Source organism: Aspergillus sydowii, assembly GCF_001890705.1.
Source record: "Aspergillus sydowii CBS 593.65 unplaced genomic scaffold ASPSYscaffold_20, whole genome shotgun sequence".
NCBI classification, from domain to species: Eukaryota; Fungi; Ascomycota; class Eurotiomycetes; order Eurotiales; family Aspergillaceae; genus Aspergillus; species Aspergillus sydowii.
The window spans coordinates 31,396-55,848 of NW_024467878.1; the positions used below are offsets into that span (position 1 = coordinate 31,396).

Here is a 24,453-nt window from a genome sequence, read left to right on the forward strand (position 1 = left end):
GGGCGAAGCTGTATTTGAACCATAGCTGCACGCCAGCTCCCCTCACAACACTGAGGGGTGCATGGAGGGGCTGCAGGGCGATGGCGTGGCTGCTGTCGGGTTTCGGTGGCCATCCCCGATGTATCTCAACCACCAACACAAACGAGGCCGGATATTCACTTCATTTCCCTTGCGAGCATCGGTCGAACAGCCGACAGCCGAAGGAATGAAACCACCTCCGCAACATCTTCCCCACGGGGCCCGTTCCATTGGATGGCGCCCTCGGAGATCGTCCGTGCAGCTGCGCATTTGCTGGATTGCCTTCTTTTAGCCCTTGGTTAGCCCTCTGCTAGTGGTCTGCTAGTCTTTGTCGAGGTCTCTGCTCTCCTGTCAATGTGCCGATGACCGTCGGACTTGCCAGCCTTCGTCCGATGTGGATATGCTTTTCCCCCGCGGGGTGCCCCAGGTTGAGTATGCGTATACTCCTGCTGCCGTCTTAGTGTTGAGGCCGTGCCGTCTGCCGATATAATTCTGCTGCCCCCGGTATCTTCGTGGCGCAGTGGTGATCACCGGAATATGCGTCTGCGTCTGTACCTCAACGGCTGATTCTGTGGCCAGCATACTATCATCACACTATCTCATCCATTCAAGTAACAACCCCTGAGCTAATTAACCCATTCATCCTCTACCCAATCTCCGTTGGGATAGACTCAACATGTCTCACCCAGCAGATCCAGGCTCAAAGCTCGACCAGGACGAACGCATCGAGTTTGCTCCAGCCCCGGCCCAGTCTGAGCCCCGTGAAGGACCCCAACCCGATGGACAGAAGAAAGATAAAGCCCTGGAGCTGATCGAAGACCTCGGCGGCTCGACCATCCTCACGCCAGAGAACAACAAGCGCGTCCTCCGACGAATCGACCTGAGACTGCTCCCTATCCTTCTGGGAATCTACTTCCTCCAGCAACTCGACAAATCCACTCTCTCCTACGGCTCTGTCTTCGGACTCATCGAGGATGCGAACCTCGTGGGCCAGGAGTATTCCTGGCTGGGTTCGAGCATCTACCTTGTTCAGCTGGTTGCCCAGCCTGCCATTGCGTACATTCTCGTCAAGATCCGACTAGGAAAATTCCTGGCCGTCATGGTTTTCTTCTGGGGTATCTCGCTTACGTGCATGACGCCTGCGAAGTCGTTCGGCGGCTTGCTGGCCTGTCGGATCTTCCTTGGTTTGTTTGAGTCGGGGATTCGTGAGTGCTACGTCCGATGTATCTGGATATTTTCGAGACTGACGATGACAAGCCCCTGCCTTCATCGCCATCACGCAGATGTGGTATCGTCGTCGCGAGCAGCCTATGCGATTGAGTTCCTGGTATGCAATGAACGGTGTTGTCAATATGGTACGTTTTACATATTGTTATTCATTAATTCATACTGACAATGTACCTAGTTTGGCAGTCTTATCGCGTTCGGTCTCGGGCATATCGATTCCACTCTCGCGCCATATCAGGTACCACAGAAAATATCCTTGCTTGAGTTGGTATTGACGATAGTAGATTATCTTCCTCTTCTTCGGGCTCATCACTGTTGCGTTTGCTTTCGCTGTCCTGTAAGTATCCAGAGCCTCCAGCATCCCCTCAGTAGTTAACTGTGCTCTAGGGCCTTCTTGCCAGATTCTCCAATGCAGTCCAAGTTTCTGAAGGAGGAGGACAAACTGCTAGCCATCGAAAGGTACGACTCGAGACCAGAATTAAACCCCAACTAACCATTGTAGACTGCGCATGAACCAGCAAGGCATCGAAACGCATGAATGGAAATGGGCACATGTCAAGGAGGCATTCCTGGACCCAAAGTCTTTCTTCTGGTTTGCTCTGATGTTTTCAATCTCGTTGGTCTCTCATCTTTCAACTCTAAAAGACACTTACTTACACAATGTAGCATTCCAAGCGGTGGTATCACAACCTTTGGCCCGTTGATCATCGAGTCCTTTGGCTTCGACCAACTGAAAACGATGCTGTTTAACATGCCATTCGGAGCAATCCAGCTCATCGCGACTCTTGGGGGAGCCTGGCTTGCGACAAAATACAAGACGAAGGGAGGTGTCATTGCCCTGCTGTGTCTTCCTGCCATCGCGGGCTGCGTGATGTTGCTTGAGATTCCCCGTGGTGAATCTCACAAGGGGCCTTTGCTTGCGGGTTATTACATTGTAAGACTCTTCTTTCCCTTCATTTGAATACAGTGTTAACTTGGCGTGTAGATTTCGGTGTATCCTGGAATCAGTACGTTCGAACAACCTTGTTAGTGCCTCCACTAACATATCTAGCACCAATGATCTACTCCTGGGCTGCGGGAAACACTGCTGGCGAGACTAAGAAGAAAGTCACCAACGGTATCCTGCTGGTCGGGCAGTGTGCTGGTAATGTATGAAGCCGAATCATCGCCCAGGCTGGGCAAAGGCTAATCTATGTAGGTGGTCGGTCCTAACTTGTACACCACCGAAGAGGCCCCTGGATATCGACGCGGTCTGCTTTCCAAGTAAGGACTCCTTCTAATCCGTTACATCCCGTTCTAACAAGCATCTACTAGTCTCGCCATGTTCTGTGTTTTGGTCGTGCTCTGCGCGTAAGTATGCTCCCCTTATGCAGTGCGATGCTAACTTGATAGTCTCAACTTGGCGTATATTTTCTTCCTCAACAAGCAGCACGAGAAGCGCCGCGTAGCCATGGGCAAGAGCGCAAAGATCATCGATCGCTCGATGCAGGCCGTCGGCGAGACGGAGCTCGACAAGAATGATGCCCAGATGGTCGAGGATAATGCGTTCAAGGACCTGACGGACTTTGAGAATGAGGATTTTGTATATGTGTACTAGGTGTAGTTGTAGTCGTAGTAGCCAGATGCCCTAATAACTATATACAGTATGCTTGAAGCACAGCATACGAAGCTGTCAAACCCACTGCATCCCCACAAGCAAGCAGGCTTCGCAGTTAAGCTCCACTAAATCGACTAAGTTAACTAAATTAACTAAATCCTTCAGTCGGGGATATTCCGATGGCCTGACTCGCCTCGCCTCCACCCCGCGTTTCTCATTAACTAGCCAAGTGACCAGCTTCCCCGGTCTCCATCCCAGTCTCCATCCCCAGCTCACTCGTCTTAGTGTCGATTCCGACTGTCGTGTCATGCTGCAGTCTCCAGTATGTCTGAAGACTCATACCTGGTCACCGCGCCCCCATCCATGAAACGGATCCCGGTACTACTTCCCCTTCTTACATACGAGCACCACACTGTCCTCTTTTCTAACACTGCAATGCGCTATCTAGAAAGCATGCAGTGCATGTCGGCAATCCAAGGTTCGTCTCCTACACCACCCGCTGGTTTATTCTATCGCTTACAAGTCTAGGTGAAATGCGACGGCAAGAGGCCATGCACGAGATGCGAAAAGCTGAAGAAACAGTGTGTGTTCTTTGAGATCCCGAAGGATCCGGCAACGGAGTATGTATCGCTATCTCTTTAACTGAATGGTGAATAGGTAGTATGGCCGGTCCTAATTCGTATATCAGGCGCATCGAGTCCGTCGAGTGTCAAGTCCGCCAGCTCCAGGACCAGCTCGAAGAGATGAAGCAGATGCTCAGCGTGCAATCGCAGCCGCAGGCGCTGGCTGGATCCGGGGTTGATCCTGAATTATCTGTATCTGTCCCGCAGCCCAGTGTATCCTCCCCGTCGCAGGTCCTGGCGCCTGATATGCGATTGCCTGCCGTGCCGCCGCGCCTTCCGGTCCTGCAGGGCGATATGTATCGTCCGGCGAAGAAGAGACGCACTGGGTTTGAGGTTCGAGAGGAGCCGATTTCGGATTTTATCAGTAAGGGTCTTATTACGATGGATTATGCCGTGGAGTGCTTTACGACGTGGGTTCGTCTACTCTAATCTTATAGGCGTTGCTAACTGTATTTAGATTTTTTCAGGGTTGCGTATGTGCTATGCGTTTCTGGCTTGCATATATCTAACATCATGGTACAGGACAGGTATATCCCAATATTCGACCCCAAGCACGATACCTTCCAGTCGGTGCGATACCGAAGCAGCATCCTATTGAATGCCATATGCACAATCGGAAGCCGAGTTGATCCCAGTAAGTCCAGCCATATCTTCGACATCCTCTGCTGATTACCTAGGAACCGGCTCCCAACTATCGGAGTTGCTGCAGACCGAGCTCAAGAAGTGGATCAATGTCGTGATTCAGAACGAAACGCTCAACTGCCTCGAATCCGTCCAGGCACTGCTCGTAATCGCCTGTTATTCCGCGGAACGCTCCCTCATGCTCTCGTTTGCGACTCGCATGGCGCTCGACTTGGGTCTCGACGAGGCGTTTGAGGAGCTCACGCACCGGCTGACCATGAAGGATGTAGAAGCGTCGCCGAATACAGATGGTTTGATTGAAGAGACCGGGCTGATGCGCAAGTCCCGGACGTGGTTTGGGCTCTTGGTTTTGGAGCATATGTGAGTGCTCTCCCAGTCTAGAATCATCAGATTGTTAACTGCTCGTAGATTCAGCTTGGACGGTGGGAAACCTCCCGGCATTCGCATGACGGGGAATGCACGGCGGTGTCGTAAGCTCCTTCATCAACCTTCGTCGACAGTCTTGGATCTTCGGTTATTGTCGCAAGTCGAGGTACGCGCATTCGAGTAATTGAGAGACCCGGCTAACAGTCCCAGTTGAACGTGATCAGAGGTCTGGTACCATGCAACAAATGCCGTGCAGCACTGACACTGCTCTAGTACATATTAATGAAACACTAGGTGGCAAGATGCCCCTGGCTCGTGCCGATATTGCAGCTTTCGTGCAAGAAGCTAAACTTGACCTTGATTTGTGGTTTGAGTAAGTCGCTTTCAAGTCTTGAATGTGGTTCTGGATATCTAACTGCTGCAGAGACTGGCAACGAATCATAGGTACAAACGCCATACAGCGTGGAAAGTAAAAACATACTAATTACAACAGAGAACGCCCTCGCAGCAGATGACGAAGAGCGAGCGCCACTGCTAGCAGCACTTCGCATCCAGAAATGTTGGTCCGAGATGATGTTGCATTGCAAGGCATTGCGATCCCTGGGCGTGGAAAACGTTGCGTTCGTATGCCCATCCCTCTTCTCCGGCTCAACTGATCGCTTTAGGGCAATGTCTCCGGTCGAACGAAAGATCCTTCTAATGGCAAAAGCCAGCGCGCGCAAACACCTCAGCCTGATGACAGTCGAGCACGACTCATACCTCGAGAAGCTCAAGTATGCGATGGATTTCGTCTGGGCGAAATGCGCATTCTGTTTTCTGCTTCTGCTCAAACTTTCCAGACTCCTGTCGGAGGGGAAAGAAGAGCACGAGGAACTCCTAACCCATGGGAACAGATTGCTGGAAGACCTGACGAAAAGCGTCTCAAATAGCAACGCGGCCAGTAATGGCAATGCCTATCTCCAGATTCTTCGTCTCAGCATTGAAAAGTACGGTCGCACTCTTCAGGAGAGTGGCCTGGGTGGTGAGGGCGAAAATGCGGATACGGCCCCGTTCTGGGAGCTGTTCGATGCGCAAACCGAGTTGACCTCGTTTGTGCCAGAGCAGTTCGTCAGCGAGTGGGATTTCCCGGGCCTGAATCTGTTCTATTTTCCCACGACGTGGCAGGACTTTTTCGCGGACTTTTCGTTGGCAGTCTGAGGTGGGATTGGCGTCCAATACTTGACACATTAATTCACAACAATGTATTGGAATGAGACACCTAATCGAGAGCGATTAATATCGGTCCATCGTAGCTTCACTTCACAAAAGCAAGGGGAAAGAACCCCTCAGACGAGAAGCCAGCATCAAACGGCCACGGCCAATCATTCAACAACTCAGGCGGAAGCTGGAATTGAGCGATCGGGTCATCAATACCGGCGATAGGGGCCTGAATAGGCGTGAGGTTTGGTTGTTGATACAGCGGCGAGACCAGGTCCTCCTTAACCATGCCCGTATGGGGAGCTGCAGGTGGTTGTGGAGGTTGAGGTATCGTGGTCGTGAATCGCTTGGAAGCCATGTACTCGTCAATGCGACCGACTTGTGCCCTGAGTCGCTCGCTCGTGCCGGTGGAGCGGCGGAGACCCGACTCTAATCGATGCAGGAGGTCGGCCATTTCCAGGAGAAGGTTCCGGACGCGATTATAAAAAGCCTCTGATAGACTTCCTTCCATTACCGAGCCAAGAATGTACCCGATACCAGCCAGGTGGTGCAGCAATGGAGAACTGATAGCTCTCAGGTATTCGACCGGGACCTTTGAGAAAACACTCAAGACCTGCCCTGCGACGTCACATTTCTCATCCACGCCCTGGTCTCCATTCGAAGACACAACCATCCGCAGCAGCTGAAGCGTTGCTTGGATGTTGGCCGACTGGAAACCGAAAATGTCATGGGACAGATCACCGATGACCGGTCGAGTTTCGTGGAACTGGGGGGGAAGGGCCGCGTACAGGGCTACAACATGGTCCATGAGCCAGGAACCCGCCACTTGAGGCGGGCCAAATAATGGCCAAACGTCCGTCATGCCGTTGTTGGGGGCGGTGTGCCGTCTCTGGCTATCGACAGCATGTTCCAAGACACGATACATATCGGTGATAAAGTTCCAGCCATTTATCCAGTCGTCCGACGGTGCATGCCCAACCCAACCGCCATTCTCATCTGGGGACGGTGCAGCAGATTTGGCGTTTATCAGGAAATCATCTCTTAGCTCGCCAGGATACCGGACATTTGACTGCGCTTCTCGGTGGCGCATGACCCCGCCCCAGACGATGGATGAATACACATCCAATGTGTAGATAGACCAAAACTAGACAAAGAGAATATTAGCACCAAAAGCGCCGGATTAACAAAACAACGTGAAATGGCAAGAACATACCATTCTTCGCCGGATTTCGACAGTAATGGGATCCAAGTCTTTGGGCCAGAACTTCTCATCCTGGAGTCCGTCCATCGTCGCGAGTGTGTGGTAAATGCCGAGGTACTGCTGCATACCGTGAATCTGCCCATGTTGAATACTAGCGATACTTAAGATGGCACATGCCCGCATGTACTCCGTGCTCCTGGCATTGGCCAGGTCCCGGGGAATCGATTCTTTCGCGGCGGTCCAAAAAACTTCCGACGGAGGACTGGCCAGCTGGTGTGGGGTCCATCGCATTGTGTACAAAGCTCCATCGCGAGCGCGGGCTGAAGCCAACGCACACATTGCCATTGTCGAGGCGAACAAGCCTTCATCGTGGAGGTAGTCCATATTCTCGAGGGACTTTGTAAACGTGGGCCAGTGGAACAGGGGAAATCTAGCATCAACGAGAGCATCGGTTAGTGTCGGGCATTGCAGAATATTTAATCACGCGGGCACAGTACATAGGATATACGATTTCAAAGTAGACCTGCGCCAAGTCCTGGATGGTTCCCTTGCAGGCGGTCGCAAATGCCTTCCATGGAGAAATCAGCCCACCGTCATTCGGACCGGCGACCGCAGCGTGAGTGCCGTTGACACCATCCCACGAGGCATTGCTTGGACGAGAGTGCATGATTGTGCTGGAAACGGAGCCCGTGCGGGCATCTTCATCGCGGGGCGTTTGCTGTGCGGGATCCGTGGGATGGGCGCCAGTGGGTTGCATCGTCTGGCTGGCGGCCGGACTGGCATTCCTTCGAGCGCCGCGTCGGCGGGCGGGCCGATCGTAGGTGCAGGGGACATCGAAGTCGGCGCAGTTTTGGCAGGGCGCAAGGGGGCCGTTGTTCTTATTGCACTTGATGCTGCGACGGTTGCAAAAATCGCCTACAGGACAGCGCGGTTAGTTTAAGACGGCAACACCACATTAGCGCGGGAGGGACAGACAGGCTTTGGAGATGCGCTGGAATTTGCGCGGTCGGTGCGACATTTCTGAGAAAGCGACCGAGCATCGAACGTGGTAAGGCCGCCGCAGCAGCAAAGAGCGGCAAGAAAACGAGACAGATGATGGAGCGAGACGATCGAGAAGAATCAGGAGGTGAAGGAGCTAAAGTTGGAGACGGGGAAGAGATCGGGACAATGACTTCATGATCATATCGAGTTAGTGCAACAATCTATTAATAATATATACACCCGGATTAGGAAGTTCTCCAGATCCCCCGCTCGCCGACTCGGGGCCGAAGTGTCATTTCGAACAATAGTCAAAAGAAGTAAAAAATAAATGGATACTGAAATCATATTAACCCCCAATTGACGCTGATGATAAGAAAACCAATCCCACCTGGTTGTTGGCCGTTGACAACATCAACTACTGGTATATATATATATTCGACAGCAACGACAGAATAAACTTTACTCGATACTCCAACTCGAAAAAACTGAAAAACCAACTCATGCATCGTAATTTATTCATGTCTATCATAATCATAATGCAAATAATCACCACTTGTTGTCAAACACCTTCCCATTGACATAATTCACCATCTCACTGACCGGCGCAAGATGGTCTCTTCCAGCCCCAAAGAGCGAGCCCTGGCGCATCACCTTGCGGTAGTTCTTCCCCGGCGACACCTTGCCCAGCACATACTCCTGACGCGTCTCAACCCGCGTAGGCACAGGGATGGACCGCCCGACAACGGCCTCCATACCCTGCCACGCGAACGTGATGGCCTCCTTCGCACCGCCGGGGATACCGGCGTCGTCGAGCATCATGATCTTCGCGTTCGGGTAGTTCGCCTGCATGAACTTGGTGATGTTCGGGTTGTACGCGCCGCCGCCGCACATGAAGATCTCCTCGATCTCGAGGCCCTCGGGGGCGTAGCGCCGGTAGTGCTCGACGATGGCTTGGGCAGTGACGCGGGTGATTGTCGCGACCACGTCGTCGGGCGTGAGACCCTTTGCTTCGGCCTTGCGGATGAGGTCGAAGGCTAACGTGTCGCGGAAGACCTCACGGCCGGTGGTCTTGGGCGGGTCGAGTGCGAAGTAAGGGTGGTTCTGCAGGAAGTCGTCGACGAGGGCCTGGTCGACAGTGCCGCGGGCGCCCATCTCGCCGTCCTTGTCGTACTCGCGCTTGCCGTTGGTGTAGTGGCGGACGACTGCGTCGATGAAGACGTTTCCAGGGCCGGTATCGAAATCGTAGCAGGCGTCGATGCCGCCGTGCGTGTCGGGAGGGATGAAGCAGACGTTGGCGATGCCGCCGATGTTCTGGCATGCGCGCAGCTTGGTTGGGTGGTGCAGCAGAAGGGCGTCGAAGAAGGCAATCAGGGGAGCGCCTTGACGGCCAGCAGCCTGGTCGCTGACGCGGAAATCGGTCACGGATGTGATGCCGGTGCGAGATGCGAGGAATGAGCCCTCGGCCATGGTGAGGGCACTGCGGACTTCGCTGGGCTCGGGCATGGACAGCAGCCAGATGGTCTGGCCGTGGGAGCCGAGCACGTCGATGGAGGAGGGGTCGACCTCGTAGTCCTGGCAGAATTGCTTGACGGCGGCCGCAAAGGTCTCGCCCAGGACAACGTTGACCTCGGACAGCTCGGAGGGCGAGGTCTTGTTGTGCAGGATGATGTTCATGACCCGCTTCTTGATAGTTTGCTCAAGGGGGATNTCTCCGTACTGGAAATATCAGCGTCTGCGGTGTACAGAGTATTTGTCCATGGAAGCCTACCTTGAGCAGCTCAAAGTGCATGGGCGACTCGGGGGTCTCCTGGCGGAAGTGGCACAGGGCACAGTCGATGCCGTCCTGGATAGTTAATATCGACTACTGTATAACTGTAAGAAGTGTAAACATACCATGGACGTGCCGCTGTTGAGGCCGAGCACGGTGAGCTCGAGAGCATGACTGGAGGAGGGAGCCATGGTGAGGAAGTCGAATAGAGTTAGGAGACTACAACTATGCAGTTACAGTAGAGAAGTCAAAGAAGAAGACGACGAGTCTTATCTGATATGAAACACTGAGCCTGACACACCGGAGAAACCCCGCTGATTGGCCACGCTCAGATTCTTTGGCCTGAACGCGTAACAGGCTACTCGCTAAAACTGCTATTCGGCTATCCTGCTAAACGGCTATCGCTTAAATGGATTGACCCTGCAGTCCTGCAGATTCTTACCAAGAACTCCTCCACTTTTCTGCACAGTCCCTGCCAATCCCTGGGCCCGATTGGCCTCATCTTGCCTCCCAGGCCCGTGCTGTCGGTTCCAGATTTTGCGCCCCCCCCCGGGTTTCGCGATGGAGCTGCCAGCCTGATCCTGCAGTAGTCAACTACCCCGTCTCTGATATCGCGTCCCCCCCGGTTGAGCGGAGCTGGAGTTTCTGGAGTCTGGGGCCTCGATGCCGTGACGTTTTTGATTTATCTACTATATATACCTCCTTTCGGTCCCGTGTTGTTCCCCAGAGCTCACCAACAACCGCGTCGGCACCATGGGTTACACCACCCTCTGGCAGCGGCTCTCGCCGCGGCAGCTCAATGTCGCGATCCAAGTTTTCTCACTTGTTTGTATTTTCTTCGAAGGATATGACCAGGGCGTCATGGGCGGCGTCAACGCCGCGCCCTACTACGTGACTGAGGTTGGCATTGGCGAACCCGATGGCACTGTAACCGACACTACCCACCAGGGCGGCATCGTCAGTATTTACTATCTCGGATGCATCTTCGGTTGCTTTGCTGGCGGCTGGCTGGCTGACCGCATTGGCCGGATCAATGGCCTGTTCATCGGCTCGGTTTTTGCGTTGATTGGGGGCGCTCTGCAGGCTGCGATTCAGAGCTCCGATTTTATGCTGGTCGCCCGAGTGGTGACTGGTATTGGCACTGGAGGTGTGCATGTTTATCCTTGCTTCTAATGGAGAAGTGCTGACTTGACAGCGTTGACTGGTATCACGCCCGTGCTGGTGTCCGAGACTTCCTCTGCCGAGCACCGTGGTGGTTTCCTTGGTTATGTCTTCATCGCTAACTGTATGTTGACTATCAGTATATGTCTGGATGAATACTGACTGACTCTGTAGACCTCGGAATCTCGGTCGCGTATTGGCTGTCCTTTGGCCTCGCCTTCATCAACAACGGCTACTCCGACATCAGATGGCGCTTTCTGCTCGCCTTCCAGTGCGTCCCGGCTCTCATCCTGGTGGCCTTCATCAAGATGCTCCCGGATAGCCCCCGTTACTATGCATCGGCTGGTCGCAACGAGGACGCACGCGATCTGTTGACTAGGCTCCGCCGCCACAAGGCTACCCAGGAGCAGATCGACCACGAGTATATGGAGATTGTCACGGTCGCGCAAGACAGCCAGCGCAGCTCGCCAATTCAGTTTGTCAAGATTCTCATCGGCAAGGGAAACCGACCGGGGTATAACCTTGGTCGTCGCGCGTGGCTGTGTGTTTGGCTCCAGATCATGGGCTCATGGACTGGTATCACGGTATGCATCTGACCCAGTGTTATGTGTCTGTCACACCTCGCTAACATCGACAGGCTGTCACGGCGTACTCCCCAGTCCTCCTAAGCCAGGCTGGGTACAGCAGCCTGACGCAAAACGGCCTGGCCGGAGGACTCAACACCATTGGCATTGTCGGCACCATCATCAGCGCGCAGATCGTCGACCGCCTCGGGCGAAGAGTGTGCTTGATGCTCGGCGCCCTTAGCCTCTTCATCGTGGAGGTTGTGGTACGTTGCAGTTCTACCCCTTAAGCTTGTCCATTTGTACTGACAGAACTAGGCCGGCGCCGTCTACGAAGCCTCCATCCACAACCCCGAAAAAGCATCCGACTACGCCCCCGCCGCCGTCGCAATGCTCTTCCTCTTCAACCTCGGCTACGCCGCAACCTGGGGCACGGTGGCTTTCCTCGTCCCCACCGAGATCTTCCCATCCGACCTGCGCGCGCAGGGCAACGGCTTCGGTATCACCGGGTGGGCGATTGGCGTTGGAATGACGACGCTGGTTAACCCGATCATGTTCGACAGCCTGAAGAGCCGCAGCTATTTCCTCCTGGCTGGGCTGAACCTGCTGTGGATTCCGATCGTGTACCTATTTTACCCGGAGACGCGCAACCGCTCGCTTGAGTCGATTGATTCGCTGTTTTCGACGAAGAGTCCGTTTTATTGGGATATGGAGCGCGCGTATCGTATGCATAGTGATGTGCTTGCTGAGAAGAGCGTTACCAAGGTTGATGGTGAGGGCGACAAGGCTGCTGAGGGGAAGGATGTTCCCTCTGAGTCTGACCAGGTTATGGTGGCTTAGATGGGAGGCATAGTTATCGGTAATATTTACTGGGCTTTGGACTGAGCTGGCGGTGATGGTTTAATTCGATAGTTTAATTCGATGATTTAATTCGATGGTTTAATTCTGAATTGTGTATAATTTATTGAGTATGTTAATGGGCGGGTTGTCTGAATCAGAAAACATAAGGTCTGGAGTATAGATCTTCAAGTATTAACTCATAGGCCATTCAATACTCAGTGTGCGTTGACTGCAAGCTGCCTTGAGAGCAAGTCAGTAAGTAACAATAAGTAACAGAAAGTCATAGCATACGCGGCAAAGTGTTGAATGGTCCAGTCTCCACTGCATCTCTCCACTGCATCCGATTGAACCCAGCCCGTAGTGGTTCATGGGCATGCAACCTCAACTCAAACCGGCTTGTTCAGCTCAGCCACCGGCGATCGTCGAGGAGTTCGTGAGGAGTTCGCAATGTCTCGAGACTCGAGAGATCTTCCTGCCTCCTCCCTCCTGCCCCCGTTCATCGCCTCTGTCGCCGTGAAAACAAGGAACGAGATCTGCTCCGATATTTCGAATAGCTTGGTCGTGCTGTCATCGATTCAGTGGAACGAGACGTGCCATTATTTCCTTCGGGTCGCAATCTCTGGGCCTGCCTGGGAGAGGTCCAGTGGGTCTTTGTGGCTGCTGTCACTGCATATGGGTGATGATTTATCGCACCATCCTTCCTCCATCTCCTTTGTTTGCGGAATCACGGCCCGTGCTGAACCAGTAGATCATGGATTGTCGATCGTGTACCCATTGCAAGTAATTGGTCGTGTGAGGAGCACCTCATCTGGGCGGCGTTTGGAGCCAGGATAGGTCGCTGATGTGACGTCGAAACTCTCCTCCTGCATTCCGTCGGTCAATCACACACGGACTTTTCCTCCTTGCAGTAGTGAGAGTTTGTATGCGAGGCCCAGAACGCACTGACATCACTGTTGCATCCATGATGCTCTTGTGTAACCTGCAGAGCCAACAGATCGACAGCAGCCACTGATATAACCCCATGGAGTTGTACCTTTAGTATGCGCTCCGAGGATGTATCCCCCATTACTGGGATGCAAAGTAGTTAAACACTCCATATCAACACTCATCGAGATCCGGGACGCAGCCCAACGGCTCGGCGGAAGATGCAATGCGAGTACCCTACGATCCGATCCTTCCACTACACGCACGGCTGCGCAAAGAACGAGCGCGCCCCCCAACACCAGTCAAGCGAGGTGGAAGGCTATACGACGTGATGGGCGTAAGCCCCTCGAATGCCCTGCTCCTGCGAGACCAGCGAGCAGTACACAAGGACATGCGCATAGAGGAATTCACAGGCCGCCCCGCGATTCTAGACGGCGTGCCCTGGCGTGTAGTATCACTGGAAGCTGCCCCGGACATGCTCGACACGACTCTGCAACTGATCAATCCGCGCGATCCGCCGTCCAGGTTCACGGTCGCGAGTGCCGACCTCACGCGCGTGCTGTTTCCGGGCGAGAACGGGCTGCTGCATGTCTTGGGCCCGTTGAAGCATGGGATTATACGCATGGCGTCGATGATACCGCGGACTGAGATGCGGGTGCCGCTTCGCAGTGGAGATCGGTTCGAGGCTCGTCTGCGTGGCCGTGAGCTGGATGGTCCGTATACGATTAGAGTGGGAGACGGCGGCCAGCTGGTGGCCACCGGTGTCCCATATAACGGGACCGAGCAGAGCATTGTCATCGACCCAGCCCAAGTTGCACCGCGCTATGAGAGTGTGATGTCCCTCGATTTCGGGGCTAGCTTTGATGTCGATGCTTTCTTGTTCCGAGAAGACGAGCTCCGCGGTCAGGCCACGATTGTTGCCAGGAGTCGGAATGGTCGATGCGCGCTGGATCCGCTGCTGGGGAGTCTTCCATCTGGCACATTTCCTCTCCTGACCAATGGTGCCGAGCATCTCGCCGTATTTGAACGTTTCATTCGAGACCATGCGCAGCCTGTGCACAACATCGTCGACGGCATACCTCGCAGGCTGACCGTGTTCAACCTCTCCATGAGCAACCAGGGCGACGCGCGCCCTGTTCTCGACGCGCTGGTCGACTTCCGGATCCAGAATTCTGACGCTGAGATATCGATTGTTGCATCGAAGCTGGGGCCGACCGAGTTCCAGGAATCGCCAGAGTACCAGCGGTATCTAAAGATCCTCGCCGACAACGACATCCATGTAAATATGTTTACCACCCCTGCCGGCGGACCACGGCAGGTCATGCACGCCAAGGGCATCATCATCGACACCCATGTGCTCTTCAGCACCGGGGCGGTCATGGACACACGGCCCATCGACAAGGCCGATTTCTCCATCGAACTGCCCCCAGCGGCTGCCGAGGCCTTCCAGCGGTACACGGACGAGGCCATCCACGAAGACGCGACGGACGAGCGCCGCGCCGAGCTGGCCTCCGAGCTGGCGAGTCTCGGAGTGGTGATCAACGACCCAGTCGCGGGCCTCACGTATATCAGTCGCGCGCAGGACGCCCTGATCCGCGGTGCGTCGCGGCGCCTGATGGTCAGCATCTCCGAGCTCGTCGACCCCAGGGTAACGCAGACGCTCATCGAGCGTGCCGCGAACGGCCTGGACGTCCATCTGCAGGTCCGCGAGGTCGACCCTGCATCGGCGGTGCTGCTTACCGACGCCATCTTGCAGTACCCCGAGAACCTGCGCGTCGAGGACACGAGCTGGTGGGAGCCGAGGCCGCATTTCAACACCATCGTTGCGGACGGGGATGCTGCGTACCTTGGGACGTCGTATCTATGGCCGACGCAGTGTCATATGGTGCACCAGGGCCGGTCGTTGGAGAACGGCGTGCTGCTGCAGGGTGATGCCACGGCGAGTGTGCTTGTGCAGCTTGACCAGCTTCGGGCGCGGGCGTATGGCAGAGACAATATCTGCCCGGTGTCTGTGGATGAGGCGCTGGACGCGTGGAGGTGGCGGCGTGGTATACTCAACCCCCGTGTTTTCCCCAAGTACACCATCTGTCTGGAGGCGTGGCCATCGTTGACAGGGAATCAAAAAATAGCTGTTTGAGGGATGAATTTTGGTCGCTCTGTAGTATCCAAGATAGAGGTAAGACTGTAGTGTCCAGCCCAGGGATCGAATTTGTATCAGAGTGTGGACTCCAGATGGCCATTCTGTTCAATATATTCCACAATCAGTAATACGAGGCGCCAAGAAATATCCACCGCTCATTCGACATTCCGCGGAGCTCGACAGACCAATTAGGAGACTCGTATTAGATTGAGTTGTGGGCCCCATGGATCATGAATCGAGAGACCTTATATCTCACTTAAATCTCACTCCACCCCTCTCCGACAGACTCCTGCAGCTATCGATTGCGACAATGCTCGCTATGGACAGCGGTATACTCGGGATAGGCATATACTGCCTCCTCCCCGCAGTCCTGCTCTACCTCATCAACGCGACATTCTTCCGCGCCCCGAGCCCCAAAGGCGTCGCGTACATAAGAGAACCACCAGGGAAGACCGGGTTCAGCCTAAAGACGCGCCTGGCATACCTGACAGACTGCGAGTCGCTGTTTCGCGAGGCCTACGAGAAGTACCTGAAAAAGGGCAAAGCGGTGGTTGTTCCTGGGTTTGGACTGCGCTGTGAGCTGGTCTTACCTGGTAGCTCCCTGCGATGGGCGAATGCGCAGCCGGACAGCGTGCTCAGCGTGGAAGAGGCGTTTGCGGAAATCGATCAGGCGGACTATAGCCTTGGGGATGCGAAGTATATTACGGACCCGTGGCAGGGGATGCTGGTGAGGACGGAGCTGAATTCCGTGTTGGAGAATATTGTCGTCGCGTTGAATGATGAGTTGGGAGTTGCGTTTGATGCGCATTTTGGTACTGGTGAGGATAACTGGAAGGAAGTTGACCTGCTGGAGACGGTCAGGATGGTGGTGGCCCAGGCTGCGAGTCGGTTTACGGTGGGATTGCCGCTGTGTAAGTTACTTTGATGGCCGGGTGCGTATATACATTGACTGGCTACAGGTCGGAATCAGAAATATCTCAACGACTGCCTTGATGCAGTCGATGGCTGCTTGATCACAGCCGGGGTTGTTGGCGGGCTCCCTTCTATACTTCGTCCATTTCTAGGCCCTCTGGTCGGTCTCAAGGCCAGACTGGCGAACAGACGAGTGCGAAAACACTTCCAGCCGCTATACCACGAGCGCCTCCAGACACTCGAATACAATAAAGACGATTCATCACACGTCGAACCGCAGGACCACATCCAGATGATGCTGCGGTACGCGCAGAAGAAAAGACCTCACGAACTATACGACTTGCAGACCATCGCGACGCGCCTGACAGCTGCGAACTTCGGCTCGATGCACCAGACGAGTATCCAGGTGACGAACATGCTCCTGAATATCCTCGGCTCTGACGCAGAATACAACACCATCGCTGTCCTCCGGGACGAGGTCGCGCAGATCCTAGGCTGTGATACGGAATGGACAAAGGCCAAGGTATCCAAGATGGTCAAGGCGGACAGTGTCGCGCGCGAGACGATCAGACTCAACTCCTTTGGCGGACGAGCAGGGTTTCGCAAAGTACTGGTCGACGGGGTGAGAACAGATGCAGGACTCGAACTGCCCAGGGGCACTCAGTTTTCGTTTCTCAGCCAGCAGGCGCATGTGGACGGGGCTGCGTACGAGGATCCCCTCAAGTACGACCCTTTCAGGTTCTCGCGCATTCGAGAGGCGGACGATGCAGCACAGGGTGGCTCGTTGAGCTTCGTGTCGACGGGGCCGCATTATCTGGGGTTTGGGCATGGGAAGCATGCTTGTCCGGGGAGATTTCTGATTGACTTTGAGCTGAAGATGATCATTGCGTATGTTTTGCAGAATTATGATGTGAAATTCCCAGAGGAATATGGAGGGAATAGGCCTCCTAATCGCTGGATGACGGAGGCTGTCGTGCCACCAGCTGGGGTGAAGGTACTTGTAAGGCGACGTTCCTAACTGCACCTTGCTATAGTGTATCAGATGAATTTAACGATGGATTAAATTGATTGAAAGGGAATTCATAACTCCGCCTAATAGAACATGACACACAGTATAAACGCAGCTATAGAGAATCCATATCCAGCGCCTCCTGAAGCAATGCAAACGGACTATCATCCTCAACCTTCCACTCATCTACAACATCCCTCTGCTGCAGGAACGTTGCCAAATCGGAGAGTCGCGGGTGCAAGAAGATATCAGCAACAGCCAGGCCAGCAAGAGCCGGATCTTGACGACTCGTAGCAGAGATATGCATCGCCACGACGGAGTCTCCGCCCAGCTGGAAGAAATCGTCGTCTGCTCCAATGGTGTCGACTTCAACTCCTAGGGCATTGGCCCATACGCGCTGCAGCGCCTTCTCCATATCTGTCGAAACGGGGACTCGTGCCTCGCGCACTTCCCCAGCGAAGTACTGCTCGAGCTCAGCAGCAGGCATATCTTCAACCATGAGTCGAATAGCCCGTCTATCCAGTTTCCCGGAGACCGTCAATGGGACACTGTCAACGGGGATGTATAATCCAGGAACCATGTAACTAGGCATCTGCGACGCCAGAGTCTTTTTCAGCTGAGCAAATATCTCAGCATTAGCTTTCTTCCCATCATCGAACTGGACCACAGCAGCGAGACGCAACTGCTTCTCTCCCCCGCGAGAGATGGCAACCACAGCAACATGTTTGACGTGCGACAGGTGATGCCCAACCCAGTGCTCGATCTCACCGACCTCAACGCGCTGTCCCCGGATCTTGATCTGGGTGTCGATGCGGCCTAGATACAGGATCTTTCCGTCCTCTGTCTGTTTCCCCAGGTCTCCTGTCCTATAGACCCGACAGTCCGATAGACCGAAGCGGGTTGCGAACTCGGGGTTCTGAATGAATGCAGCGTCTGTTTTGGCCTTGTCTCCTAGGTATTCCCGGGCAAGACCAGGTCCCTGGATGAGGATCTCGCCAGCTGTCCCGACAGGGGTGAGACGATGCGGGTTCGAGACATCAGCGATCCAGATGCGACAGCCCATGCCGAGCCCGATGCTCTGGGCATCTGCGAGATCAGTGATCGGTCCGTTGCATGTTGAGTTTATAGAGCACTCGGTTGGACCGTAGACATTGAGTACATCGGCGTGTTTATACCATGTCTCGATGACGGCGTCTTGGATCTGCTCGCCTGCGAGAACAAGCAGTTTCAAACTGTGGACTTGGTCGGGGGTGAGCAGGCGCGCGACAGTCGAGGTTAGGTTTGCGAAGTTGACGCCCATGGACTGCATGATTCCGGCCAGGTTGCTCATTCTGTCTTCTTCGGATGGGACGCAGACTGTTCCTCCGCTGACAAGGGTGGTGAAGTAGTCTTGAAGCACAGCGTCGAAGGTATGTGTTGCGAACTGGATTGTGCGTGTGTGCGTGCCCAGTCCGAAGCGGGCGCCGTGGATTTTCACTGCGGCGGATAGATTTGCGTGTGTGAGCACGACGCCCTTTGGCTGGCCGGTTGACCCAGAGGTGTAGACGATCCAGGCAGCGTTGTCTGGGGTGACTGATACTGAGATGGGCGACGGAGCTGGCAGGTTGTTCAGGGTTTCGGCGCCGACGGGGAACAGGGAGATATCATGCGACGAGATGAGCTCTGCCAGTCGATCTGCCTGCTTCGAGTCTACCAGGATGACTCTGGCTTTGATATCCGCGATAATGGCAGCAATGCGAGGAAGGGGATGGCCGACTCCCAGGGGTACAACAACGCCGCCAGCCAGCAGGACAGCCAGGAAGGAGACCATGGCCCAGACAGACTTGTCCATGCACACAGGGACGGACACCTCTGGTCCAACCCTCAGGTGAACTAGGTGGCTGGCCAGTGTTGAGGCATGGGCGAGCAGCTGTTCGTATGTCAAGGATCCGTCCCATGCTTGAATGGCAGTTGCCTGGGGTTGGGAGCGAGCAACAGAGGCAACTAGACCATGCAGAGTCTCATTTAGAGCGGCGAGAAGAGGTTCCGAATTCCACTTTTCCAGCTGCTTGATATCTTCAACACTGAGAAGTTCAAGATCCCTGATCTTAACGCTGCCCTGGCCCTGGACATGCAGCTGCTGCACCACGGACTCGAACTGGCTCATCAGACGCACGACCTGCGCAGACGACAACATCTTCTCGTCGAACCGCACATCAACATGCACAGATTGACCAGAGAGAGTGCATTCCACGTTGAGACCGTAGCTGTCAAACTCGTCCACAGCGACAAGATGGTCATCTACACCAGGGATCTTGAACTGCCGCTCGTCATCGCTGGCTGGCTGCACGACGAAGAGATGCTTGAGATCCATGGCCGCTGCGATCTCTGGAACCATCTTCCTGATTCGCTGGAGGCCAGTGTGTTCATACGGAATCATCCCCACAGACTGCTGGCGCACGCCCTGCAGGAACTCTTGCACCCCTTGCTCAGGGTTGATAGCGACGCGAACAGGGACAGTCGTTAACGTAGGCCCGGTAATGTTCGCCACATTGCGCACTGGCGCATTACGTCCGGACAGCGCAACGGCGAAAACAGGGTCACTCTTTATATACTGATGGACGACGAGCGCCCACGCTCCGCGCAGCAGACCCGGGAGCATAACTCCCGCTGAGCTACCTACTTTGGCTAAGCTGATACCATGCTTAAGGCGCTGCTGGGGACGAGGTCTGTAGTTCGAGTTCGGGGAAGAAGGGAAGTCGGCGCTTGCGTCGCCTGCGAGTTGTGTGCGCCAGTATGAAGCCGTCGCCTCGTGTGTCTGCGAGCGTTCGACGTACTGGATGAACCGAGAGAATGAGGCTGCGGGGGCCAGTTCCTGGCCCATGTATACATCGGCCACCTGTTGAAGGACAAGGCCACGGCTCCATCCGTCGTATGTACTGTGGTGGGCTGTCCATACGAAGAATCGCTGGCCGTCGAGCTGGTTGATGAGGGCGAATCGGTTCAGGGGTAGCCCTGTTGCCATGCCCGTGTGTCTGTCTGATTCAAGGTACGTCTCCAACGAGGATGACTCGTGCCATGGGATCTCTGCAGGCGTGATAACTACCTGCAGTGATCCAGTCTCTGGTCCAGAGACGATTCGCGTCCGCAGAGTTGAAGTCCTGTCAACGACTATCTGCCAGGCAGCGCGGAACCTGTCCACGTCCACGGTATCAGCAAGGGAGAATGCCTGCCGGTCAATATACGCCGTCGGCTGCTGTGCCGTAAGGGCGATGAGACCCTCTTGAAGTGCAGTGCAGGGCAGGATGTCCTCGATTTGCTCTCTGGGCAGACCGCACAGCTCTGCGATTTGAACCAGGTTGCTCTCCTCCAGGCTAGACTCGATGCTGGCACCCTCTCTCCATACACTGAACGGCTCCGGGTCTTCCTCGTCGTTCTCCTCTAGAACACGGTTCTCGACTACACGCGCCAGCTCCTGCAGACGGGGGTACTCGAACAGATCCGCGACACGAAGGACCAGCTCTACGTCTCGCGCAGCAGAGACAACCCGCATGGCAGCAACAGAGTCGCCGCCAATGTGGAAGAAGTGGCTGTCGGCGCTGACCTGGGATGCATCGACACCGAGAGTCTTTGCCCACAGTTGCTGCAGTTTGTACTCGGTCTCTGTGGAGGGTTCCTTGTGCGGACCGCCGACGGCGAGATACTGCTGCAGCTGAGCGTCGTCCTGGTCGTTGATGAACCGCGTTGCAGCGCGTCGGTCGATTTTGCCAGATAGGTTCAGAGGCAGCTGCGAGACTGGTGCGTACATGGTAGGAGACATGTACGGGGGCAGATGTTCCAGTAATGAAGACCGCAGCTGATGAAGAGCCCCCGACAGCGACTCAGTCAGAGGGAGCAGCTGCGGTGGTGCAAGCGGGTCTTCAGCATTATCAGCTGGATAGACATCGTCGCCATGCTTGAAGAACTGGTTATCCTCCTTGAACTCGATCGCTGCAACCAGGGACTTCTGCTCCTTTGCCTGGCCGCGCTCGATGACTAGGACCGCCACCCTGTGCACGTCCTGGAGACACTGCGTGATCCAGTACTCGATCTCGCCAATTTCAACACGTTGTCCTCGGATCTTGACTTGGGTATCGCGACGGCCCATGTGTACCAGCGAACCGTCTTTGTTCTGCCGGACGAGATCGCCTGAGCGATACATTCGGCGCTGGCTGCCCTGGAACTGGACCTTCCATGCCGGGTTACGACTCTCGAGATCCTTGATAAAGGCCGGGTCCGTGATGAATGCAGCGGCCGTCTTCTCCGGGTCATTGAGATAGCCACGGGAGAGCATCGGACCCTCAATCAGGAGTTCACCTGGTACGCCGACAGGGCAAAGTTGGTTTGGATCAGTAGGGAGAGTCACCCATAGCCGGGTACCTGTGGGATATCCAACATTCGCAGCCTGGGCAGGGTCTGTGACAGGGCCAGCTGCCACTGCGATTATAGTACACTCTGATGGTCCGACGGAGTTGTATACTTTTGCATGCGGTGACCAGTTCTTCACGATGCCAGGGTCCATGGCTTCTCCCCCGGCTACGATGGTGCGGATCTCTGGCAGCTCAATTGGGTTTAGGAGACCGAGCACGGTCGGAGTTAGATTGACGTAGTTGACGGCGAGGGTTTGAAGAGCTTCAGTGAGGTTATTCATGCGGCTTTCCTCAGAGAAGACGCAGATGCAGCCCCCGTGGAAGAGCGTCATGACGATATCGGAGAGACTGACATCGAAGGTGTAGGCAGCGAATTGCGCCGCGCGGGTTGTACAGTTGACGCCGAACATGCCTCCGTGGGCTAGAACACTTGTAGAGATGTTCTGGTGTAGTAGGACCACGCCTTTGGGCACGCCTGTACTTCCTGAGGTGTAGATGACACAGGCGGCGTTGTCTGGCGTTGTTCCAGAGACTGGTGGCTCGGGCAGGCTGGGGAGAGACTCCAGCAGCTGCTGGTCGATTGTCAAGGTGGAGGTACTTTCCAGCTCCAGACCTGCGAGTCGTTCAGCGTGTTTGGCGTCGACGAGAAGTGCAACCGCTGCTGTGTCTGCGAGGAGTCCCTTGACCCGAGCCCTAGGATGGGAAACACCCAGCGGGACGACAATGCCACCAGACATGAGAACGGCGAGCATGGACACGATGGCCCATTTGGACTTATCCATACAGATACCAACAAATCTTTCAGGACCGACACCCAGCTCATTTCGTAGATGGTGTGCCAGCGTCGATGCTTGGGAGGTGAGTTCAGCGTACGTCAGATCTCCATCCCAAGAATTAACAGCAGCAGCGCTCGGCTGCAGCTTGGAAATTTCGATGATCTTGTCATGGACACAGACCTTGCTGGGTTTGGGAATAAGTGAGTTCCACTGGCTGATTTGGGCCTCGTCACTGGGAGAGAGAAGGCTGATGCTGGATATTGAGGCATCTGGAGAGCCGACGACTCCCCTGATTGCAGCCTCAAATGCACCCAGCATTGCTCTAGCACTGTCCTTGTCGAGCCGTGAGCTCCAGTAGTCAAGGTCAATACAGAGACCATCGGGTCCTGATGTGATTCCTAGAGAGATGTCGTACTGCATACTGTTAGTGGTGATCTTTTAGTGTTTATTGTAGAGTAGGGCTTACATCGGTCGGGTTGGCCTTTCCTTCAATTGCAACTGACAGATTCGCCCCACGTACCGGACGATCGTCTATAGCGTGCTGGAACGACATGGTCGTGTTACTGAGCTGACGGGCCGACTTGGATGTGCTGCCTGCCGACTCGAGAGGTGAGATCTGGGACAGCGCCTGCAGGGAATCTTTGTGCAGTCGCTGCAGAATCGTGGACAGTTCATCCCCTGCAGGCAACTGGATGGAGCATAGAGAGGTCTGCACGATAGGGCCGATCACGTCGTGCACGCCAGGGATAGACATAGAGCGGCCGGAGTTGACGTACGAGAAACACACGCTGTCTGTCCCTCCGTAGCATCGCAGCACCAGTCCCCAGGCCAGCTGGCATACTGTGGCCATAGTTACGGAGTATCGGGCGCAGAGAGACTGGATGAGGTGAGAATCTAGAGGCACATCCACACTGACGGTGTCGAAGCCGGTCAGTCCCTCGTTTGGACGGTCCATAGGGACTGTCAGCGGAGTGATATCCAAACTGGTATCTTCCTTCGCTGGGTCAGCCTGCCGTGAGGGCTCGTGCAGGTATGAGGTGACATAGTCACTGTATGATAATGAGGCTGGAGAGAGCTTTCCATCACGATAGGCATCGCTCAAATCTCGCAGAAGAACCTCCGCCGATTGTCCGTCCACCAGCACGTGTGATACATCGAGTTTCATATAGAGGTCGGAGGGGGAGGTTTGGACGAGTTGGACGCGGTGGGGGATCGTATGCGCTTCGAAGGTGACGGGGATGTTGACGTTGAACTCCGGGGAGGAGAGGTGCTCGGTACCCTCGTAGTACTCGATCGAGGGAGTGATCTCGGTCAGGATGACCTGGTTGTAGTGACCGGGTCGCTGTGTGCTCTCGACGAGGGCTGTGCGAAGACTGGAGTGGCGCTTGACCACCTGAGTCCAGGCTTCCCCCAGACGTTGGGCGCTCACGGGGAGTCCAGAGTGCGAATGTGTGAATTTGAGGACAAAGCAGCAGGAGTATAAATGGGGATTCTGCAACTGACTGACCAGCATGCGGTCCTGAATGGCTGAACAAGGGACGACAGCTTGGACGACATGGTCTCGCGATACAGAGACAGCAGTCAGCTTGGCTTCAATCTCCGGGGAGATCTTGTCTACCAAGCTCGACTCGACCTCTGTGGTCGGCGTGAGGGTGCCCAGGTCTGGTCCCGAGCTGTCGACGATGCTACTGTCAGACGAGGCCACCTCTGGAGGTCCCTGTGCCAGCGAGTACAGCGACTCGATGGTGCCGGCAGCCATGATATCGGCAATGTTGATGGTGATGCCTTGTGCACGACACTGGGCCAGGACCTTGATGGCCAGCAGCGAGTCGCCGCCCAGTGCCAGGAACGAGCGCTGAGGGTCGACATCGTTCAACTCCAGCTGCAAGACATTGGCGCATATCCGCCTGATCTCAGGATGCAGCCAGGGCTCTGTAGACATCTTGGTGACGAACGAATGGAAGAGAAAAGGGGGAAAGAGGTCTGGGTATCTCAACGCTGGAAGAGTAAAAGAGAGAAAGAAGAGAGCGAATGCCTGTCAGCTAGGCCAGACAGCTGTAACTGCACATATCTCTTATTGCGATATTAAGGCGCAATGTTTTATATCATCCTGCTTGCAA

The 24,453-nt window shown here is 54.9% G+C and overlaps 8 protein-coding genes across 8 annotated transcripts; 5 read left to right on the forward strand and 3 right to left on the reverse strand.

Moving 5' to 3' along the window:
• The first annotated feature begins 676 nt into the window (after nucleotides 1-676).
• ASPSYDRAFT_189436 (putative MFS transporter) lies at nucleotides 677-2,883 on the forward strand. Its single transcript, XM_040843618.1, has 12 exons — nucleotides 677-1,223; nucleotides 1,276-1,373; nucleotides 1,424-1,483; nucleotides 1,530-1,582; nucleotides 1,633-1,704; nucleotides 1,748-1,861; nucleotides 1,912-2,179; nucleotides 2,231-2,252; nucleotides 2,297-2,394; nucleotides 2,444-2,508; nucleotides 2,560-2,595; nucleotides 2,638-2,883. Exons 1-12 carry the CDS (start codon nucleotides 695-697, stop codon nucleotides 2,840-2,842), a joined length of 1,620 nt encoding a protein of 539 aa, XP_040696255.1. The 5' UTR covers nucleotides 677-694; the 3' UTR covers nucleotides 2,843-2,883.
• A 283-nt stretch (nucleotides 2,884-3,166) lies between these two features.
• On the forward strand, nucleotides 3,167-5,670 carry ASPSYDRAFT_62782 (putative C6 transcription factor; the record flags this gene model as incomplete). Its single annotated transcript, XM_040850168.1, has 9 exons — nucleotides 3,167-3,220; nucleotides 3,291-3,320; nucleotides 3,371-3,462; nucleotides 3,531-3,879; nucleotides 3,988-4,099; nucleotides 4,143-4,467; nucleotides 4,516-4,643; nucleotides 4,747-4,846; nucleotides 5,139-5,670. 9 exons carry the CDS (start codon nucleotides 3,167-3,169, stop codon nucleotides 5,668-5,670), a joined length of 1,722 nt encoding a protein of 573 aa, XP_040696256.1.
• A 97-nt stretch (nucleotides 5,671-5,767) lies between these two features.
• On the reverse strand, nucleotides 5,768-7,889 carry ASPSYDRAFT_164553 (putative C6 transcription factor; the record flags this gene model as incomplete). The annotated part of the gene is made up of 4 exons (XM_040843272.1): nucleotides 5,768-6,814; nucleotides 6,884-7,301; nucleotides 7,369-7,786; nucleotides 7,847-7,889. 4 exons carry the CDS (start codon nucleotides 7,887-7,889, stop codon nucleotides 5,768-5,770), a joined length of 1,926 nt encoding a protein of 641 aa, XP_040696257.1.
• Nucleotides 7,890-8,207: 318 nt separating this feature from the next.
• On the reverse strand, nucleotides 8,208-9,908 carry ASPSYDRAFT_73704 (UPF0075 domain protein). The gene is made up of 3 exons (XM_040850722.1): nucleotides 9,746-9,908; nucleotides 9,621-9,695; nucleotides 8,208-9,568 (listed from the first exon to the last, which is right to left on the reverse strand). The coding sequence occupies exons 1-3, from the start codon at nucleotides 9,809-9,811 to the stop codon at nucleotides 8,399-8,401; spliced, it is 1,311 nt and encodes a 436-aa protein (XP_040696258.1). The 5' UTR covers nucleotides 9,812-9,908; the 3' UTR covers nucleotides 8,208-8,398.
• Nucleotides 9,909-10,064: 156 nt separating this feature from the next.
• On the forward strand, nucleotides 10,065-12,357 carry ASPSYDRAFT_51875 (putative MFS sugar transporter). The gene is made up of 5 exons (XM_040848378.1): nucleotides 10,065-10,767; nucleotides 10,816-10,905; nucleotides 10,956-11,365; nucleotides 11,419-11,610; nucleotides 11,663-12,357. The coding sequence occupies exons 1-5, from the start codon at nucleotides 10,374-10,376 to the stop codon at nucleotides 12,182-12,184; spliced, it is 1,608 nt and encodes a 535-aa protein (XP_040696259.1). The 5' UTR covers nucleotides 10,065-10,373; the 3' UTR covers nucleotides 12,185-12,357.
• Nucleotides 12,358-13,943: 1,586 nt separating this feature from the next.
• On the forward strand, nucleotides 13,944-15,245 carry ASPSYDRAFT_164708 (uncharacterized protein; the record flags this gene model as incomplete). The annotated part of the gene is made up of 1 exon (XM_040843282.1): nucleotides 13,944-15,245. The coding sequence occupies one exon, from the start codon at nucleotides 13,944-13,946 to the stop codon at nucleotides 15,243-15,245; it is 1,302 nt and encodes a 433-aa protein (XP_040696260.1).
• A 313-nt stretch (nucleotides 15,246-15,558) lies between these two features.
• ASPSYDRAFT_164569 (cytochrome P450) lies at nucleotides 15,559-17,178 on the forward strand (the record flags this gene model as incomplete). The annotated part of the gene is made up of 2 exons (XM_040843273.1): nucleotides 15,559-16,159; nucleotides 16,208-17,178. 2 exons carry the CDS (start codon nucleotides 15,559-15,561, stop codon nucleotides 17,176-17,178), a joined length of 1,572 nt encoding a protein of 523 aa, XP_040696261.1.
• Nucleotides 17,179-17,284: 106 nt separating this feature from the next.
• Nucleotides 17,285-24,275, reverse strand: ASPSYDRAFT_95553 (uncharacterized protein; the record flags this gene model as incomplete). The annotated part of the gene is made up of 2 exons (XM_040853132.1): nucleotides 17,285-22,747; nucleotides 22,800-24,275. 2 exons carry the CDS (start codon nucleotides 24,273-24,275, stop codon nucleotides 17,285-17,287), a joined length of 6,939 nt encoding a protein of 2,312 aa, XP_040696262.1.
• Between the last annotated feature and the right edge of the window lie 178 nt (nucleotides 24,276-24,453).

Coding starts and splice junctions, on each gene's coding strand:
- ASPSYDRAFT_189436 (XM_040843618.1), top strand. CDS start 695: ATGTCTCACCCAGCAGATCCAGGCTCAAAGCTCGACCAGGACGAACGC. Junction 1,583..1,632: donor GCGTTTGCTTTCGCTGTCCT/GTAAGTATCCAG, acceptor ACTGTGCTCTAG/GGCCTTCTTGCCAGATTCTC. Junction 1,862..1,911: donor GCTCTGATGTTTTCAATCTC/GTTGGTCTCTCA, acceptor TACACAATGTAG/CATTCCAAGCGGTGGTATCA.
- ASPSYDRAFT_51875 (XM_040848378.1), top strand. CDS start 10,374: ATGGGTTACACCACCCTCTGGCAGCGGCTCTCGCCGCGGCAGCTCAAT. Junction 11,366..11,418: donor GCTCATGGACTGGTATCACG/GTATGCATCTGA, acceptor TAACATCGACAG/GCTGTCACGGCGTACTCCCC. Junction 11,611..11,662: donor TCTTCATCGTGGAGGTTGTG/GTACGTTGCAGT, acceptor TGACAGAACTAG/GCCGGCGCCGTCTACGAAGC.